This window comes from Leuciscus leuciscus, assembly GCF_965113295.1.
Source record: "Leuciscus leuciscus genome assembly, chromosome: 16".
Taxonomy (NCBI): Eukaryota; Metazoa; Chordata; class Actinopteri; order Cypriniformes; family Leuciscidae; genus Leuciscus; species Leuciscus leuciscus.
In genome coordinates, this window is record NC_138740.1 from 2,393,395 (window position 1) to 2,413,687 (window position 20,293).

The window sequence follows — 20,293 nt, forward strand, 5'->3', positions numbered from 1 at the left end:
TAAAAGGAAAATCCACATGCTAATAGACTTTGTTCATATAGAATCAATGAATCATATGGACCACAAAACCAGTCACATGGGTCAATTTTCTGAAATTGAGATTTATACATCATCTGAAAGCTGAATAAATTAGCTTTAAATAAATAATGAATACATTTTGAATGCATAATCATTTTTAGGATAGGACAATATTTGGCTGAGATACAACTATTGAAAATCTGGAATCTGAGGGTGCAAAAAAATCGAAACATTGAGAAAATCTCCTTTAAAGTTGTTCATTTATGTTGGCGATTGTGTAGCATTCACTCACACAAATAAATATTTTATATACTTACGGTAGGAAATTTACAAAATATCTTCATGGATCATGATCTTTGCTTAATATCCTAATGATTTTTGGCATAAAAGAAAAATCCATAATTTTTGGCCCATACAATGTGTATTGTTTGTCAAATATACCCGTGCGACATGTGACTGGTTTTGTGGTCCAGGGTCACAATTCGCTATTCCAGTTTCAAGACCACAGCTAAAACTAACTAATATAACAAAGATACCAGTGAAATAACCAGTGCTTTTCATGTTTTTCAGATAGGTCTGATATTTGAAATGTAATAAAGTAATCAAATGTAAAATAACACTACATAATATTCACTGTATAAATTAAACATTCTTATTAATCAATCCTAAAAAAGTGACAAAAGTGATTGTCAAAAGCAGTGAGTGGTTTTTCTTTGTCCTTTGTTTCTTTAACATTAATGACAGGAATATTAGGCTGCTGTCACTTTAAGAGTGAATGCACTGATCCAGTATACTGATACACATGCGTTTACTGTTTCAACTGTTTACATTCACTTGAGACATAACTGGCTGTGTTTACTAGCATACTCACTATTTTTTGACATAATTTTGTGTGAGTTTGTCCACTCCAGTGCAAGAAGACGTGAAAGCGAGCTCAGTTTAGCATCCGCACGCGCTCTGAGACTCGGCTTTCTGGACTCGTGCTTCGGAGGTTTGCGCACACTACATTTTTACTTGATTTTTTATCACGTTTGGCGCTTGGTGAGTTTTAATTTTAAGCCCTGCTTGTTCATCAAATCGCCTCAGCAAAAATGTTTTTGTCCTCCAGCTAAATATTAAAATGTCTGTAGAACGAGATGCATTGCAACGCGAAATTGGGCAATATGAATATGTTTGGTGAAATGCTAGACTTTTCTTTGTGAGACTCGGCCAGTGTTTTATATTCATGATATCGATTCTTTATTTCCACTAAAATGAACAATTGTGCAGGGAAATTTTTATGAATGTGGGGGTCAATTAAACAGCCATGATAATGTGAAAAGTGTTGATTCCATAACATTTAGATCTGCTCGTGTTGCATCAATCATCATTCACAAGCTATTTTTGCAGCGCTGAGCATTAGAAACAATCACATGTTTTCTGTTGAGCACATGAATGCAGTGGCCAATCAGAGGCCTTGGAAAACAGTGGCCAATCGGAGGCCTTAGAAAACAGTGGCCAATCAGAGGTGTTAGAAAACAGTGGCCAATCAGAGGCGTTAGAAAACAGTGGCCAATCAGAGGCCTTAGAAACCAGTGGCCAATCAGAGGCCTTAGAAAACAGTGGCCAATCAGAGGCGTTAGAAAACGGTGGCCAGTCAGAGGCCTTAGAAAACAGTGGCCAATCAGAGGCCTTAGAAAACAGTTTTCCACTCTCACCATAAACAACAAGTGCAGATACGATGTAAATGAAACGCATTTCGCAGTGCAGAGCTTCAGTCGAGTCAAGTCACCTTTATTTAGACTAGATAAAAACTATGCGCAAGTGTACCTGGACAAAAGCCGTTTTAAACGCAAAGGGTCGTTACACCATATATTGATTTGAATTAGATTTGAATTCAATTTGTGATTTTATTTTTGAAAGCATTCTCACTTTACACCATTTTAACACGAGTGCCAGTGCTCTTCCCAGTTCTGTAGCTTTGCAGGAAGGTTTCTTCAAGCGTCTCGGAGACGTTCCCACAGTTCTTCTGGATTTAGTCTGTCTCAGTTTCTTCATGTAATCACAGACGGACTCGATGATGGTGAGATCAGATCATACCGGCTGTTGTCAGACTCCTTGTGCATACACAAATCTCACTGGATTATTACAATTAATGGCAAAAAGAATGTTTGGAAATGTAAACTGATATTTCCTACTGACACACTACAGCATAATATAGAAATAACTGACTTAAAACCTTTTTCTTTTTTTAAGTCGGGGGGGGGGGGGGGGGGGGGGGGGGGATATTAACATGCCTAAGACTTTTGCACAGTACTGTATATACATACACACACATATATATAGCCGCTCTGGAGGAAACCGTGATGTCATTGTCCAGCTCAGTTCAGTTCTCATATAATGCTGTCAATGCAGGAGATCAGTAATATAGTTGAATATTAAGTGTCCTCAACTAAGCAAGACAAAAGCCAAAGGCGACCAACACTCAGCAAGTACGTCTCCAATGAGTGTTTGCAAGCGTGCAGAACTCGACGGTTAGGGGAATATGACTTCTGCTCTTCAGTGCTCGGGTGTGTTGATCAGGTTTTTAATGCTGAGAGTCTCATTCTTCTGTCCGTTACGAAGAACCAAAAGGAGAAAATGTACTTTTTTTCCCTTTTTTTCCCCATAAATGTGGCCACAAATCTGTCAGATTGCTTCGGCCTCTCTCCGGCACACATGTGCTCGGCGCTCGGATGAAAAGACGCCCATATGAAAGGCACAGCAGTCAGAAGTTTGGCCAAGAAATGCAGATACTTCCAGCCCTGCAACCGCCATGACACATCGTGTCAAACAACATGCTGTTAGCATTAGCAAACTGGGTTTCACATGAGTTATTGAAGGCCATTTGTAAACACAGACATGAAAGCAAACAAGCTCTTGTGCTTCTGGCCTTGATCATCAAAGGCGTATCGATCAAATGGCTCCTACCATTGATTCTCTCAGCAAATGTATTCAACATCTGACACACTCGCTTTCAAGCATCAGACTGAAGACTGACAGCATCTTATTGTGTGTGTGTGTGTGTGTGTGTGTGTGTGTGTTTCTTGCAGTCCAACAAGGTGTCGGTGGTCCAGCCGGGGATGCATCCGCTCACACCACTTCTCCCGTACGATCACTTCAACCCCAGTCCTACACACATTCCCACAGACGCCAGCCAGAAACCAGGTACATCACGTCTTTACACACACACACACACACACACACACACACACACACACACACACACACACACACACACACACACACAACACAGGGTTATTATAGTATACTGGAACTCAGAGTCAGATTCACTCACAGCTTTCCCTCTTTTGGCATCAAAAACTACTGTCAGGATTTACTAAAGATGCGCAGTCAACACTGTGTGTGAGTGTATGAGTGTGTGTGTGTGTGTGTGTGTGAGTGAGTGAGTGAGAGAGCTTGTGTGTGTGTGTGTGTGTGTGTGTGTGTGTGTGTGTGTGTGTGTGTGTGTGTGTGTGTGTGTGTGTGTGTGTGTGTGTGTGTGTGTGTGTGTGTGTGTGTGTGTGTGTGTGTGTGTGTGTGTGTGTGTGTGTGTGTGTGTGTGTACAACTATCTTTGTGAGGACCAGTTTGAGTTTTAGACCACTGGAGTGAGGACAAAGAGAGTAAAGTGAGGACATGTTGGCCTGTCGTCACTCTCTGAGAGCCTTTAAAGGCCTGTTTGAGGGTCAAGACTTGGTTTTAGGGATAAGGTTATAATGAGGTTAAGGGTCGGTTTAGGGTCAGGGGTCGGGTTAGGCACTTAGTTGTGATGGGTAAGGTTAGGGTAAGCGACTAGAGATTGCATTGAGTCAATGAATGTCCTCATAAAGATAGATGTACAAGAATGTGTGTGTGTGTGTGTGTGTGTGAGAGAGTGAGAGAGCTTATGTGTGCGTGTGCGTGTGTGTGAGAGAGTGAGAGAGCTTGTGTGTGTGTGTGTGTGTGTGTGTGTGAGGAGAGTGAGAGAGCTTGTGTGTGTGTGAGAGAGTGAGAGAGCTTGTGTGTGTGTGTGTGTGTGTGTGTGTGTGAGGAGAGTGAGAGAGCTTGTGTGTGTGTGTGAGAGAGTGAGTGAGCGAGCTTGTGTGTGTGTGTGTGTGTGTGTGTGAATCAGTGAACTGTACCAGACTCAACCACCATGACCCAACACGCTCACATGATGCCGTCGACTCGAGTGTGAAATGTGTCATGACGAACACCAGGTAAAGTACATGCCGAGGACAGTGAACATCTGAACCGGCGACACTTACTGTACATGAAGCGTGTGTGTTACTGTAGTGTGTGTGTGTGAGATCCCGATGGTGTTTTCTTGAGCTCGCGCTCCAGTCATCTCAGGCTTCTCGTCGGTTTCACTCTCGCAAGGTTTCGCTGAGCGCGTCGCATATTCAAAGACTATTTTTAAGGCTTGTTTTCCATTCGAGTTCATATGAAGTGTCTTTAACTACTATGTTCTAGCGTTTAAATGAATAATTTCATACAATCTGCTTATCGTGTGCATACATGTTTTTACATTGCACTTGGATTTAAAAATACCAGCATGTTATTACTTTATGTATTTGCACATGCTGACCTTCCCTTACATGTTAACTCACTATTAAACCTACTTACACCAGCAAACCTGTCCAAATATTACCCATATCCACCTATAATACAACAACACAATAAGTACATTATATCTAAGAATTATTGTTATGATGTAATTAGTAGGTAAAGACTCCTCATATAAAGAATTGCTATTATTGTCGTCTGTCGTCTGTTATGATGGATATTTGAAAGAATAAAATACATTATTTAGTGTTAGCTAGCAATCATAACCAGTAACTGGGGTTGTGCGCCATCTTTGCTATTCAGTTGCTGAATCTGAATTGAGGTCATAAACAGGAGATAGAATTGTAATTTTGAAGTAAGGAAGTGAAATTAAAATGGAATTAAATTGAATTAAATTAAATCGACTGTTGTACTGCTCGTTACGTTGTATATATTACAACATATGTAGAAATATTGGCCATTCATGTCAGCAAATGTTTCTGGAAATACTCCATATGTTATAATGTATACGGACCAAAATAAAATTAATACAATAATAAATGCAAAAATTTGAAAACTAGCCATTTATTTATTTATTTGTTTGTTTGTTTATTTTATATACTGTAACACAAATTAACAATGAGAAATAATTTCTTACAGCATTTATTAACCTTTCTTAGTGTTAGTTAATAAAAATGCATTAACTAATGTTAACAAATACAACTTTTAATCTTAATAAGATATTAGTAAACGCTGAGATTAACATTAAGATTAATAAAGTATTGTTCGTTGTTAGTTTATCCTAACTAATATTAACTAACTAAAGTGTCGTTAACTAATGAAAACTCATTGCAAAATTATTCCAATGTATTTAGTGTTTTTCCTCATTTTCCCAATTCGAATGTAAAAACAATATTGCTATTTGGTTCATGAGGGCTGTCAATTGAACACATTATTTTAGGACAACCAATTATTCAAATGAACGTATTGACTATTAATGCATTAAAAAAAACAATGACTTGAGCTCTTAAAGTCTCTTTTGTAATAACTATACAGTGATTAAGTCGTTTGCCGCAGTAATGCAGTTTGAATTATTTTCATATATATCTCAGCAAAGATTCAGTCATTTATACGAAACTGACTGACATGGATGAATCGTTGACGATAATATCTGTAACATGCATTAAGAAAACAGTGATTGGGTGAATTCTCATCTCAGGTCAGCTTGACTGATCCCTCAGGTGTTTCTCCTGTTCTCGTGGACGCTCTCAGGTGCAGTCGTTCTCTCAGGTGCAGTCGTCAGGTGCAGTCGTTCTCTCAGGTGCAGTCGTTCTCTGTTACAGTCGTTCTCTCAGGACCAGTCGTTCTCTCAGGACCAGTCGTTCTCTCAGGTGCAGTCGTTCTCTCAGGTGCAGTCGTTCTCTCAGTCATTCTCTCAGGACCAGTCGTTCTCTCAGGTGCAGTCGTTCTCTCAGGTGCAGTCGTTCTCTCAGGTGCAGTCGTTCTCTCAGGTGCAGTCGTTCTCTCAGTCATTCTCTCAGGACCAGTCGTTCTCTCAGGTGCAGTCGTTCTCTCAGGTGCAGTCGTTCTCTCAGGTGGAATCGTTCTCTCAGGACCAGTCGTTCTCTCAGGTGCAGTCGTTCTCTCAGGTGGAATCGTTCTCTCAGGACCAGTCGTTCTCTCAGGTGCAGTCGTTCTCTCAGGTGCAGTCGTTCTCTCAGGTGCAGTCGTTCTCTCAGGTGCAGTCGTTCTCTGTTACAGTCGTTCTCTCAGGTAAAGTCGTTCTCTGTTACAGTCGTTCTCTCAGGTGCAGTCGTTCTCTCAGGTGCAGTCGTTCTCTGTTACAGTCGTTCTCTCAGGTAAAGTCGTTCTCTGTTACAGTCGTTCTCTCAGGTGCAGTCGTTCTCTCAGGTGCAGTCGTTCTCTCAGGTGCAGTCGTTCTCTAAGGTACAGTCATTCTCTCAGGTGCAGTCGTTCTCTCAGGTGCAGTCGTTCTCTCAGGTGCAGTCGTTCTCTCAGGTGCAGTCGTTCTCTCAGGTGGAGTCGTTCTCTAAGGTACAGTCATTCTCTAAGGTGGAGTCGTTCTCTAAGGTGGAGTCGTTCTCTAAGGTACAGTCGTTCTCTCAGGTACAGTCGTTCTCTCAGGTACAGTCGTTCTCTCAGGTACAGTCGTTCTCTCAGGTACAGTCGTTCTCTAAGGTACAGTCGTTCTCTCAGGTACAGTCGTTCTCTCAGGTGCAGTCGTTTCTCTCAGGTGCAGTTGTTCTCTCAGGTGCAGTCGTTCTCTAAGGTACAGTCGTTCTCTCAGGTGCAGTCGTTCTCTCAGGTGCAGTCGTTCTCTCAGGTGCAGTCGTTCTCTCAGGTGCAGTCGTTCTCTCAGTCGTTCTCTCAGGTGCAGTCGTTCTCTCAGGTGGAGTCGTTCTCTAAGGTACAGTCGTTCTCTAAGGTGGAGTCGTTCTCTAAGGTACAGTCGTTCTCTAAGGTACAGTCGTTCTCTAAGGTACAGTCGTTCTCTCAGGTGCAGTCGTTTCTCTCAGGTGCAGTCGTTCTCTCAGTCGTTCTCTCAGGTGCAGTCGTTCTCTCAGGTGGAGTCGTTCTCTAAGGTACAGTCATTCTCTAAGGTGGAGTCGTTCTCTAAGGTACAGTCGTTCTCTAAGGTACAGTCGTTCTGTCAGGTACAGTCGTTCTGTCAGGTGCAGTCGTTCTCTCAGGTGCAGTCGTTCTCTAAGGTGCAGTCGTTCTCTCAGGTGCAGTCGTTCTCTCAGGTGCAGTCGTTCTCTCAGTCGTTCTCTCAGGTGCAGTCGTTCTCTCAGGTGGAGTCGTTCTCTAAGGTACAGTCATTCTCTAAGGTGGAGTCGTTCTCTAAGGTACAGTCGTTCTCTAAGGTACAGTCATTCTCTCAGGTACAGTCGTTCTCTCAGGTACAGTCGTTCTCTAAGGTACAGTCGTTCTCTCAGGTACAGTCGTTCTCTCAGGTACAGTCGTTCTCTAAGGTACAGTCGTTCTCTCAGGTACAGTCGTTCGTACAGTCGTTCTCTGTTACAGTCGTTCTCTGTTACAGTCGTTCTCTGTTACAGTCGTTCTCTCAGGTACAGTCGTTCTCTCAGGTACAGTCGTTCTCTAAGGTACAGTCGTTCTCTCAGGTACAGTCGTTCTCTGTTACAGTCGTTCTCTGTTACAGTCGTTCTCTCAGGTGGAGTCGTTCTCTCGGGTGGAGTCGTTCTCTCGGGTGGAGTCGTTCTCTCGGGTGGAGTCGTTCTCTCGGGTGGAGTCGGGTGGAGTCGTTCTCTCGGGTGGAGTCGGGTGGAGTCGTTCTCTCGGGTGGAGTCGTTCTCTCGGGTGGAGTCGTTCTCTCGGGTGGAGTCGTTCTCTCGGGTGGAGTCGTTCTCTCGGGTGGAGTCGTTCTCTCGGGTGGAGTCGTTCTCTCGGGTGGAGTCGTTCTCTCGGGTGGAGTCGTTCTCTCGGGTGGAGTCGTTCTCTCGGGTGGAGTCGTTCTCTCGGGTGGAGTCGTTCTCTCGGGTGGAGTCGTTCTCTCGGGTGGAGTCGTTCTCTCGGGTGGAGTCGTTCTCTCAGGTACAGTCGTTCGTACAGTCGTTCTCTCAGGTACAGTCGTTCGTACAGTCGTTCTCTCAGGTACAGTCGTTCGTACAGTCGTTCTCTCAGGACCAGTCGTTCGTACAGTCGTTCTCTCAGGTACAGTCGTTCTCTAAGGTACAGTCGTTCTCTAAGGTACAGTCGTTCTCTACCTGAGAGACACGACTCTACCTGAGAGACACGACTCTACCTGAGAGACACGACTCTACCTGAGAGAACGACTCTACCTGAGAGACACGACTCTACCTGAGAGAACGACTCTACCTGACTCTACCTGAGAGACACGACTCTACCTGAGAGACACGACTCTACCTGAGAGACACGACTCTACCTGAGAGACACGACTCTACCTGAGAGACACGACTCTACCTGAGAGACACGACTCTACCTGACTCTACCTGAGAGACACGACTCTACCTGAGAGACACGACTCTACCTGAGAGACACGACTCTACGTGTCTACCTGAGAGACACGACTCTACCTGAGAGACACGACTCTACCTGACTCTACCTGAGAGACACGACTCTACCTGAGAGACACGACTCTACCTGACTCTACCTGAGAGACACGACTCTACCTGAGAGACACAACTCTACCTGAGAGACACGACTCTACCTGAGAGACAAGACTCTACCTGAGAGACACGACTCTACCTGACTCTACCTGAGAGACACGACTCTACCTGACTCTACCTGAGAGACACGACTCTACCTGACTCTACCTGAGAGACACGACTCTACCTGAGAGACACGACTCTACCTGACTCTACCTGAGAGAACGACTCTACCTGAGAGACACGACTCTACCTGAGAGACACGACTCTACCTGAGAGACACGACTCTACCTGAGATAACGACGCTACGAACGACTGTATGAGTGAACGACTTTACGAACGTTCTCTCGTACAGTCGTTCGTAGAGTCGTTCTCTCAGGTAGAGTCGTTCTCTCAGGTGCAGTCATTCTCTCAGGAAGAGTCGTTCTCTCAGGTGCAGTCATTCTCTCAGGAAGACTGCTATTGACTCAGTCACATTCCAGCACAGCAGATTTATTGAGGGTTCGCTTCACAAACCGGCCCAGAGCAAATGCAAATTATAGTGATCAAGTAGCATTCTTCAGCAAACACAGGCTGCTCGGGGTCGCTCGTAACCGCTCACGCTGACAAATCACTTCCTGAAGGAAACACACTTACACTCCTTTGTTTTTTACGTTTACATTTATTCATTTAGCAGCAGATGTTTATCCAAAGCGACTTACAATTGAGGAGAACAATAGAAGCAGTGAAACTAACAATAGGACAACAGTATGAAAGTGCTATGACCCTTCTCAGTTTAATCTAACGCAGTAAATGTACTTTAAAAAAAAAAATTACAATTGTAAAATCATGAAATTTCACCAAGATGGTTTTATCTGCAAATCTACAGGTTTTCAAGTCAGGAATCCATACATTGATTTGCTCTGAAATGTGAAGAATCTGAACTGTGTCTCCTCTAGTGTTTCTGCACTAAAACACCAAAGGTCAGAGATCTCAGTATGAACTTTTTTCTCATACTGTATGATAACTAGTGACTCATCTGGGTCTGATTTGGGAAATTACGTTTTATTAGGGGTGTGACGATACATTTAGCTCACGAGACGAGACTGTACACAAAAATATTTTAACACTATTTTTAAGAAATCTTTAATGTATGACTGGAATATCACAAAATGCAAAACAGAGCAGGAGCATTTTGAAATGTTGTAACTAATCTAGGGCTGACACTAACGATTACTCTGGTAATCGAGGAATCAGTCTATTATTTTGCCAAATATTCGAGTAATTGGGTTTTTGTGTGTGTGTGTGTGTGTGTGTGTGTGTGTAGTAATAAAAATAGTGAAAAATAGCCTTTAAAATGACTTAAAATGCATATATAAAAACATTGAGGTAATAATTACGGGTTCAAATAAAGTATCTAAAGCAAGTAATCACTTGGTTTTATTGAACACCAGTTAAAGCTCGTTTAAAGCCAGATGAAACAGTAGAATGTCTAAAGTGGAATATTGAAATAACATCAGCGCTAACTATAAGTAACTTTATTTATATAATACACACAAATATATACACACACACATACATATATATATACTTTTTTATTATTATAAAAAATAGTGCTGTCTGTTTACATTTTTCTGGATTTGTGCTTTGACAGAAAATGTATGATCAAAACTAGTGGTATATCCAGCTGATTCCATAGGGCCCCACAAGAGCAACAAATCTGATTCACCATTAACACAATTCAATTTGTTTTAAATCCTGAAAAAAAATTATAACGAAAAAATACACAAAAAAAAGGTTCCGTTTGAAGCTTCACACTCATTTAAACGCTGGTTTTCCGTCTACAGTTCCTGTGGGAAATGATGCTCCGCCTCTTTCTCCCTGAGGATTCGAGGCGTTTGACCTCTGAGACGAGGCGTAATGGCAGGTTCCCAGCATGTTGATGATGACCGTCCTCCTCTCTCTGTCTTACAGGTGTTCACAGGCATCAGTCGCAGGAGATCTCCGGTTTCTACTCACTGCCTCAAGGCCAGATCACTCCCTCCATGAACTGGTAAGAGGGAAGCGCCTCTGTGTGTCCAAACATGTCATGTCATACCAGCTAATGTAGAGATGTAAAGCTGAACTCCATCAGTGTCTGTGGCCTTTAGTGTAAAGTAGAGGGATTCTCTACTGGTGGGTCAGAACAACAACGACTGACCAGATAATATGGCATAGTTACGATGGAAAAATTAACTAACTTGTCAACTTTTAAAAGGGAAGAAAAAACATTTCCATATTTTCCAACTTTCCCATAACAAAATTATTACATATTTAATAATTCCCTCTTTTAACTGAAGACTATACAGTGCATCCGGAAAGTATTCACAGCAATTCACATTTTGTTATGCGTTACAGCCTTATTCCAAAAGGGATTAAATTAATTATCCTCAAAATTGTACAAGCAATACCCCATAATGACAATGTAAAAAAAAGTTTGTTTGAAATCTTTGCAAATTTGAATTGCAAATAAAAATAAAAATCACATGTACATAAGTATTCACAGCCTTTGCCATGACACTCAAAATTGAGCTCAGGTGCCTCCTGTTTCTACTTATCATCCTCGAGATGTTTCTACAACTGGATTGAAGTAAATTCCGTTGATTGGACATGATGTGGAAAGGCATAAACCCTGTCTATATAAGGTCCCACAGTTAACAGTGCATGTCAGAGCACAAACCAAGCCATGAAGTCTAAGGAGTTGTCTGTAGACCTCTGAGACTGGACTGGAGCACAGATCTGGGGAAGGGTAAAGAAACATTTCTGCAGCATTGAAGGTCCCAGTGAGCTCAGTGGCCTCCATTATCCGTAAATGGAAGAAGTGTGGAACCACCAGAACTCTTCCCAGAGCCGTCCACCCGGCCAAACTGAGCGATCGGGGAGAAGTCAGGGAGGAGACCCAGAACCCGATGGTCACTCTGACAGAGCTCCAGCGTTTCTCTGTGGAGAGAGGAGAACCTTCCAGAAGGACAACCATCTCTGCTGCTCTCCACCAATTAGATGGAAGCCACTCCTCAGTAAAAGCACATGACAGCCCGCCTGGAGTTTGCCAAAAGGCACCTGAAGGACTCTCAGACCATGAGAAACAAAATTGGATTGAACTCTTTGGCCTGAATGGCAAGCATCATGTCTGGAGAAAAGCAGGCTCCGCTCATCACCCGGCCAGTACCATCCCCTACAGTGAAGCAGCATCAGCTGTGGGGGAGTTATTCAGCGGCAGGGACTGGGAGACTCGTCAGGGTCGAGGGAAAGATGAATGCAGCAATGTACAGAGACATCCTTGATGAAAACCTGCTCCAGAGCTCTGGACCTCAGACTGGGCCGTTCATCTTCCAACAGGACAACGACCCTAAACACACAGTCAAGATAACATAGGAGAGGCTCCGGGAGCCAGCCAGAGCCCAGACTTAAACATCTCTGGAGAGATCTGAAAAAGGCTGTGCACCGACGCTCCTCCAGACACAACGCTTGCAATTCTGGCCAAAGAGTTCAATCTTTGTTTCTCATGGTCAGAGAGTCCTTCAGGTGCCTTTAGGTAGACTCCAGGCGGGCTGTCATGTGCTTTTACTGAGGAGTGACTTCCGTCTGATTGGTGGAGAGCTGCAGAGCTGGCTGTCCTTCTGGAAGGTTCTCCTCTCTCCACAGAGAAACGCTGGAGCTCTGTCAGAGTGACCATCGGGTTCTGGGTCTCCTCCCTGACTAAGGCCCTTCTCCCCCGATCGCTCAGTTAGGCCGGGTCGACGGCTCTGGGAAGAGTTCTGGTGGATCCAAACTTCTTCCATTTACGGATGATTGAGGCCACTGAGGCCACTGTGCTCACTGGGACCTTCAATGCTGCAGAAAAGTTTCAGATCTGTTCCTCGATACAATCCTGTCTCAGAGATCTACAGACAACTCCTTCATGGCTTGGTTTGTGACCTTTATATAGACAGGTGAGTGCCTTTCCACAGCATGTCCAATCAGCTGAATTCACCACAGGTGGACTCCAATCCAGTTGTAGAAACATCTCAAGGATGATCAGTGGAAACAGGAGGCACCTGAGCTCAATTTTGAGTGTCATGGCAAAGGCTGTGAATACTTACGTAGGGGAGAGCGGGGCACAACCTAACATATTTTAGTTTTGGCTCAATTATTTAAAAAATAATTAACTTAGATTAATCTAACAAGCAAAATACACATCTCTGCTACAAACAAACACTTAAAGTTTTTTTTCTACGACCTTCCATTTTCGTACAGTTGCACTGAAAGTGACCGATGTGCAAATGTTACAGCTTACCCCATATGCGGGGTTAACTGTAACAGACAGAGGGTTAGTTGTAACACACATAATTTAGTACTATTTTATCTATGTAGTTTGATATTGTTTGTACATCAGTATAGATAGATATCCATACATCCATCCCTCATCCAATCATCCTTCTATTATGGATAGGGATGCACCGATACCGATACCAGTATCGGGTATCGGGCCGATACTGAGCTCATGTACTCGTACTCGTACTCGTAAAAATGCCCCGATACCAACAACCGATACCAGGCAGCGTGTGTACGGTGTTTGTGTCCAGACAAAGAAACACTGACAACAGAAATTATAATGGGGATAAAAAAAGAAGGCTGTCTATGAGGTAAATATATCTTATTAGTGAAATATTAAACAGAATATAGTAACGCCTGTGGTGCGCGAGCTGATAAGAGAAAAACACGCAGTGGATTGAGCGCGCAAGCGGCACAGACGCGCGAGCTGGTCGAGCGCATCAGACGTCAGTGGAAAGTTTGTAGTTCAGTCGGATGTCAATGGCAAAGAAAGTAAAACGAGGCATGTAGCTTATTATTAACGTTAACTGACCAGAGAGAGAGAGAGAGAGAGAGAGAGAGAGAGCACTTCTGTTGAATGCTCTTGATTGCTGATCGTTCACTCAGTACGTGTTATTTGGATTAAAACTAAATCGTATATGTAAGTAAAACATGAACTGTTACCTTATTTATGTTTAACGAGTGGTTGCCTTCATTATTACAGGACATTTGCAGGTCAAGAAGTTACATGAACTTCAAACATCCAAAGCGCGCGCCCCGAAAACCATCGCCTCAGACAGCGCAATACTGAATGGAAGTCTTTCACGTCTTGCGCTTGTACGGATGAATTCATTTTTCACTGTTGGCGAGTATCCTAGTAAACAAAGTCTGTTATATCTCAAGTGAACGTAGACAGTAAATTGTCTCTGGTATAATTCAAATGGGGTCCGTGCGTTCGGTCTTAAAGGTGCAGCAGTTTATTAATCTGCTGCTGTGTTTTAATGTTAATCAAGGACAAATAAATTACTCACTGCTCTTGACTAAATAGGCTACCTTTTTTTTACTTTACAAAAAGATCCATCTATATTTAATTTATACAGTAATGAATATGCAGTGCATTAAATATATAGTTGACCAACAAATTAAGTTTAAATTTAATAAACAACTAATATGATTGATATGCTTTTGGTTTCTCTACCAATACATTTAAAAAATTACAAATGCATGAATTAAAAATTAATTGAAAATTAAAAATACAGGTATCGGTTACGGTATCGGTATCGGCGAGTACCAAAAATTAAAGTATCAGTATCGGACTCGGTCTGGAAAAAGTGGTATCGGTGCGTCCCTAATTATGGATCAATATCATGGATAGAGAGAGATCTAGGAAAGGGCTGCACAGTTTTGCAATAAATAAATAAATAAAATCATCAAATATTGTAATTGCTATTGAATTATATATGTGAGTTGCAGCTGCATGCAAAATTATTATTATTATTATTAATAATAACAGGAATAAAAAAAAGGAGCTCTAAATCACATTTTAAAGGGTTTATTGCATGAAAAACAGGCTTTTTAATAAATAAACAAGTGATCAATGCATAGTAAACTAGTGTGAAAAAATCGTTCTTTAACATTTAAATTCCAACATTGTGAAAGTTAAATGTGGCAAAATAAATATAGAAATAAATGTTCAAACCTGAAAAGTTGTGTGGCTCCCTGTTTTCATGTCATTATCACTGTACACTTGGCGGCTGTAACACTGTGCTACGACTAACCCCGCTGTGTAAAACATAGTTTAAGTTGCTGACATGTTTCAAAATGGTGTTGTTTTAGCCAACAAGACAGTGATTAAGGTCATATAAACATATTTGGTGACGTACACACACACACAACTCCGAAACCGAAAGAAAAACGTATGATGAAAAAATTTACTTGCATGGTGTCAAAACACTCTTGTCCAGAATCTTCATGACATCTTATCAAAATTTTCCACAAATCCTCAGGAGACTGTCTTCTGGCAGCGAGAGAAAAGAGCGGAAACACAACCTGACCCTGACTAACTGTAAAAAGTCCGTGTTACATTTAACCCCGCGTTAGGTTGTGGCCTACATGTGATTTTTTTTTTTTAATACATTTGCAAAGATTTCAAACAAACTTTTTTTACATTGTAATTATGGGGTATGTTTGAGGTCTAAACAACTACATTCTCACCTCAAAAAACTCTTAACTCTTTGACAATAGTGGTATTAGTAAGATCACAGTGGGTTTGCTTCTCCACCATTGACGCTTTCTGTGAGAAATGCTGAGTGATGTAAGCGGTGAAGCGGTTTGTGTGCGTCGTCCTGCAGTCATAAAAAATGTCGAATGTCGAGTGCCTTCGTCAATCATTGTTCAGACAAACAGATAGTCGTGCCCCAAACACCCAGCATCGGTTGAGTCCGGAGCGCAGTGTTGGGAGGCGTTCCTCTAACTGTGTCCCCCGACCCACAGGCCCAATCAGCCTGTCTATCCTCTGCCCTCCTGCGGCTTCAGACAGTCCTACTCCTCCAGCCTGCAGAGCAGCTCCTCATACCCCAGGTACAGTACAGTACAGTACGCTTCAGCCCTGTGTGTGTCGGCCGATCGAGCGCGACGCTTCAGCCCTGTGTGTGTCGCTGACCGATCCAACGCTTCAGCCCTGTGTGTGTCGCAGCTTCGCCATCAGCCCAACTCTACGCTAGTAGGGGCTTTCGCACTGGATAGTTCTAGGAGCGAGCCACCAGTGTGTTTCCCTGAGAACTAATGGTTCCCATAGGAAAGTTTTCCTGATTGCATTCGCGTGCCAGTAGGAACTCTGAAGTGACTTAAGACACGGTTGTTGTTGAGACTTTTATTTTGACGGCGCTGAGCTCACAGTGTTCATTAGTGTACGATCTGTCTAACAGTCCTGTCTCATACGTTATTAGACAGAACTGTTACACACAGGAAGTAGACAGTGATGAAGAGTTATTAGCGTATGCCGTGTGCTTGATGTCCAGTGTTGCTGAGCACAAATACATAATCATGTTTCTCTTGGTTTCCTCAAAGTGGCGTTGGATTTTCTCCTCAGCGTAAAGGTTTAGAGGCTCATCTATCACTGTTTTACATGTTTGTGGAGTAAATATATAGGCTATAATCTGTGTGTTTACACAGCTTTTTTTCAAATGGTGGGTGCCATTTAAAAAAAAAAAGTAAATTTTTGCCATTCAATTTGACCCCAAACACAATTTTTTTTAACACAATAGGAGTTCATAATGTCTCATAGTTTTAGTCTCTTCAAAGCTGCAATAGAGGTTTTATTTTTGCACGACTCTGTAGTGTTTTTGTAGTGTTGATTTTTGGTAAGTTGCATGGAAACCAACGGAGGTAAATAGTTAATATCTGCTGTGCAGAGACACACACACACCCACACACACACCCACACACACACACACACACACACACACACACACACACACACACGTGATGAACCACAAGACTGCAGCTGTACGTTGTGCAAGTTTCATAGTAAAACACTTTCTTGTGAATGTATATCCTCAGCCACACACACACACACACACACACAAAGTAACCCAGAGGTGTGTTCGGTGCCGTCAGCTCAGCTCAGATGGATCTCGCATGTGTGTGTGTGTGTGTGTGTGTGTGTGTGTTTGATGATGATCTCCTCGCTCAAAGACGCCTGTGGTTTCGCTTTGTAACCCAAAACCCGAATTAGATGAACAAATCATGTTAATATGCTTACATGGAGTAATAAATCCAAGCTGTGGAAATGGTTTTATTTGGATGTCAACAGACGACGCACATCTTTCTTTAATTCTCCTCGTGTCAAGGGCACAAATCCTGAACAGTCTTGAGGAACGACGAGCATTTGTTATCCTCCTCCAGTCTCTTTCCCATCAGGACCGGCTGGTCAAACATCAGTGCCGCTTTGAACGGATATTTGTCTCCCTGAGATGCAGTTTTCATCGAGTGCTTGTTTTCCTCCATGCAGAGCGAGATTATGTGTGTGTGATGCAGTACAACATGCTTCAGCAGTGCAGAAACAGCGCCAGCTGCTGGTCACATGATGCATTAACACCCTCTTTCTATGCAAGATGTTCAGTAAAAGGGAACTCAACCCAACATTTCTGAGTGTTTATGTGATCTTTGCTCTGATGCGTGGGGGAGTTCCCTTTTAATACTGACGGCTCTAGAAAATGTCATGGTGTGGGCTGAGATAACAGTGATGTTCGTGTGTGTGTGTGTGTGTAGGTTCTCTCACTCTCTGATGCTTCAGTCCGGCATGCACGCGACAGGGATCCCTCACCCCGCTATAGTGCCCTCCTCAGGGAAACAGGAGCACGACCAGTTCGACAGGAACATGTACCAGTAAGTTCATCAACAACCTCATGCTTTCACACTCAAGTTACGTTCTTATTTTCTGAAAGCAAATTGTGTGAGAGAGTGTCAGAGAGAGTGTGTGTGTGTGTGTGTGTGTGAGGTTTACAGTTTTTGTAATTGGCCTTTTGGTGTTGTGAGCAGAATGTGTGCGTGTCTGAATGCAGTGAAAACCTTTGAGTTTTGAGTTGAAGCCTTCAGTCCTAGTTTTCCTGGAGGATGTTATTGGATTTAATGCACTTTGAGATTTTAATCCCATCCAAATCTGTTTTTCTTCCCAAGCCTGAAAAAAGAATTTTCCATTGGTTGCTTTAAAAGTCTTTTGTGTCATGTATGACTATTGTGCATCCAACATAATATCTGGAAATTGTCACCACAAAATCACATTTTGTTCACAAAAAATCATACAAATAGCCCTGGTGGGACTGATATTGTATTATCCAACACTAAATTCACTCTGAATAGCATTTCATTCAAAAAGGGACACATCATGAAAATCTGAGTTTGTCCGTGTTTAAGTGCTATAATCGGGTCTCCGGTGCTTCTACCAACCCAGAAAACTTGACAAGTGAAACCCAGTAACTGTGTTTAGGTTAGTCTTTCTCTGCAAGCATGTCAAAAAATAAGCAGATCAGATTTCGCTCCCCTTCTGACGTATGAAGAGGATCTTATTATAATATTACCGGCCCTTAATCTGCACGTTTACACACACCAGCCGACATTTGGTTTCACGAGCGACAACAGAGACCAGTTCTAACGCAATGGCAGAAGATCCAGCAAAGCCTGAAACTGTTCTGTGGTTGAGCACAGACGAGCACTGAACACTATTGACCAGAACATGTCACCGCTGTCTTATAAACACCTCAGGAACTGTGGACACTTGATGATGATGAGATGATCAGTGTAACTCCACAACAACTACAGAAATGTCTCCACTAACATTCAGAAACTCTTCCTGAGTCTCTCCGTAAGGCTGCACTCGCTACTGGTTATTCTGGGATTCTGGATGAGTGAGATTGGCCTGTTCTGTTATTGCTGGAGTTTCTCAAGCTCGTGTAAAGACTCCGCCCTCTTCTGAACGGAGGCGGAGCTACAGCTCATTTGCATTTAAAGGGACACACACACACACACACAAAAAAAAAGGTGTCCATTTTAACATGTTATAATAAATCATCTGGTTTTTGAGCTGAAATTTCACAGACAAATTCTGGGGACACCATAGATTTATATTACATCTTGTGAAAAGGGGCATAATGTCACCTTTAACATTAACTCGGTTCTTCTTCATCTCGTTCCTCAGCAAATCTCACTCAGATGGCAAGCGTGAGAAGGAGCCGAAGAAGCCGGTGATCAAGAAACCTCTGAACGCGTTCATGCTGTACATGAAGGAGATGCGTGCGAAAGTGATCGCCGAGTGTACGCTGAAGGAGAGCGCTGCCATCAACCAGATCCTGGGCCGACGGGTCGGTCATCACATCTGTTATCAGGATCATGTGTTGGTTCTAGTGATGGGAAGTTCGCATCATTTTACTGACTCTCTCGGTCGATCTCGTTCATCAAAATGAAAGAATCTTTATTCGAGTCATTTCGTTCATTTAAGTGGCTTTAAATGTTATACATTTAACAGCCAAATTTCCCGAAAACATCCACTTACGCAATCTTGATCATATCCGGAATTAAGAAATCATTATAATGCGGCCAAAGATAATTTACAGGGAACATAAATATTTACTTAAAAATATTTATCGTTCATGAATGACCCATCACTAGTTGGTTCAGTGATGTCTTTGGTGATTGTGTGTTTACGGTGGTGTGTGTGTGTGTGTGTGTAACAGTGGCACGCTCTGACCCGTGAGGAACAGGCTAAGTACTATGAACTGGCGAGGAAGGAGCGACAGCTTCACATGCAGCTTTATCCCAGCTGGTCCGCTCGAGACAACTACGTGAGTGCTTTCTCTTTACTCTACAGATAACTCTACAGATAACTCGAGATAACTCGACAGATAACTCTACAAATAACTCGAGATAACTCGACAGATAACTCGAGATAACTCGACAGATAACTCTACAAATAACTCGAGATAACTCGACAGATAACTCTACAGATAACTCGAGATAACTCGACAGATAACTCAGTGGTGATTGTAACATGTGGGAAATAAGAGTGAAGCAGGATCAGATCCAGTGAACAAACGCTCAGCTTTGAATAAAACATTCACTACCAGTCAAAAGTTTCGGATCCGTAAGATTTTTAATGTTTTTAAAAGAAGTCTCTTCTGCTCACCAAGGCTGCATTTATTTGATTAAAAATACACACACACAAAAAAACAGTAATATTGTTAAATATTATTACAATTTAAAATAACTGTTCTCTATGTGAATATCTAGTAAAGTGTAATTTATTCCTGTGATCAAAGCTGAATTTACAGCATCATTACTCCAGTCTTCAGTGTCACATGATCCTTCACAAATCATTCTAATATGAGGATTTGGTGATCAAGAAACATTTCTCATTATTATCAATGTTGAAAACAGATGTGGACAATTTTTATAAAGCCTTTGTAACATTAAACACTACCGTTCAAAAGTTTGGGGTCAGTAACGTCTTTTAGGAAATAAATAAAATAAATCAATACTTTTATTTATCAAGAATGAATTCAATTATGAATGTCTTTACTGTCACTTTTGATCAATATTTCAAATAAATGCTGTTCTTTTGAACTTTCTGAAAATCCTGGAAAAAAAACATTGATAATAATGATAAATGTTTCTTTGATCACAGAAATAAATTATAGTTTAAAATATATTCACATAGAAAACAGCTGATTTACATTGTAATAATATTTAACCATTTTGCTGTTTTTTGTTGTTGTA

General features: G+C 42.0%; 1 protein-coding gene across 5 annotated transcripts in view; it reads left to right on the forward strand.

Moving 5' to 3' along the window:
• The window catches only part of tcf7 (transcription factor 7), a 65,306-nt gene that overhangs the window by 31,707 nt on the left and 13,306 nt on the right, over window positions 1–20,293 (forward strand). For 4 of the 5 annotated variants that reach the window (XM_082141390.1, XM_082141388.1, XM_082141389.1 and 1 more), the window contains exons 4-9: window positions 3,090–3,204; window positions 10,664–10,742; window positions 15,515–15,601; window positions 17,294–17,410; window positions 18,720–18,882; window positions 19,255–19,362. In XM_082141390.1, coding sequence (XP_081997516.1) covers window positions 3,090–3,204; window positions 10,664–10,742; window positions 15,515–15,601; window positions 17,294–17,410; window positions 18,720–18,882; window positions 19,255–19,362 — 669 coding nt within the window. The remainder of the gene's footprint in view (window positions 1–3,089; window positions 3,205–10,663; window positions 10,743–15,514; window positions 15,602–17,293; window positions 17,411–18,719; window positions 18,883–19,254; window positions 19,363–20,293) is intronic. The other variant, XM_082141391.1, reaches the window with a different exon arrangement.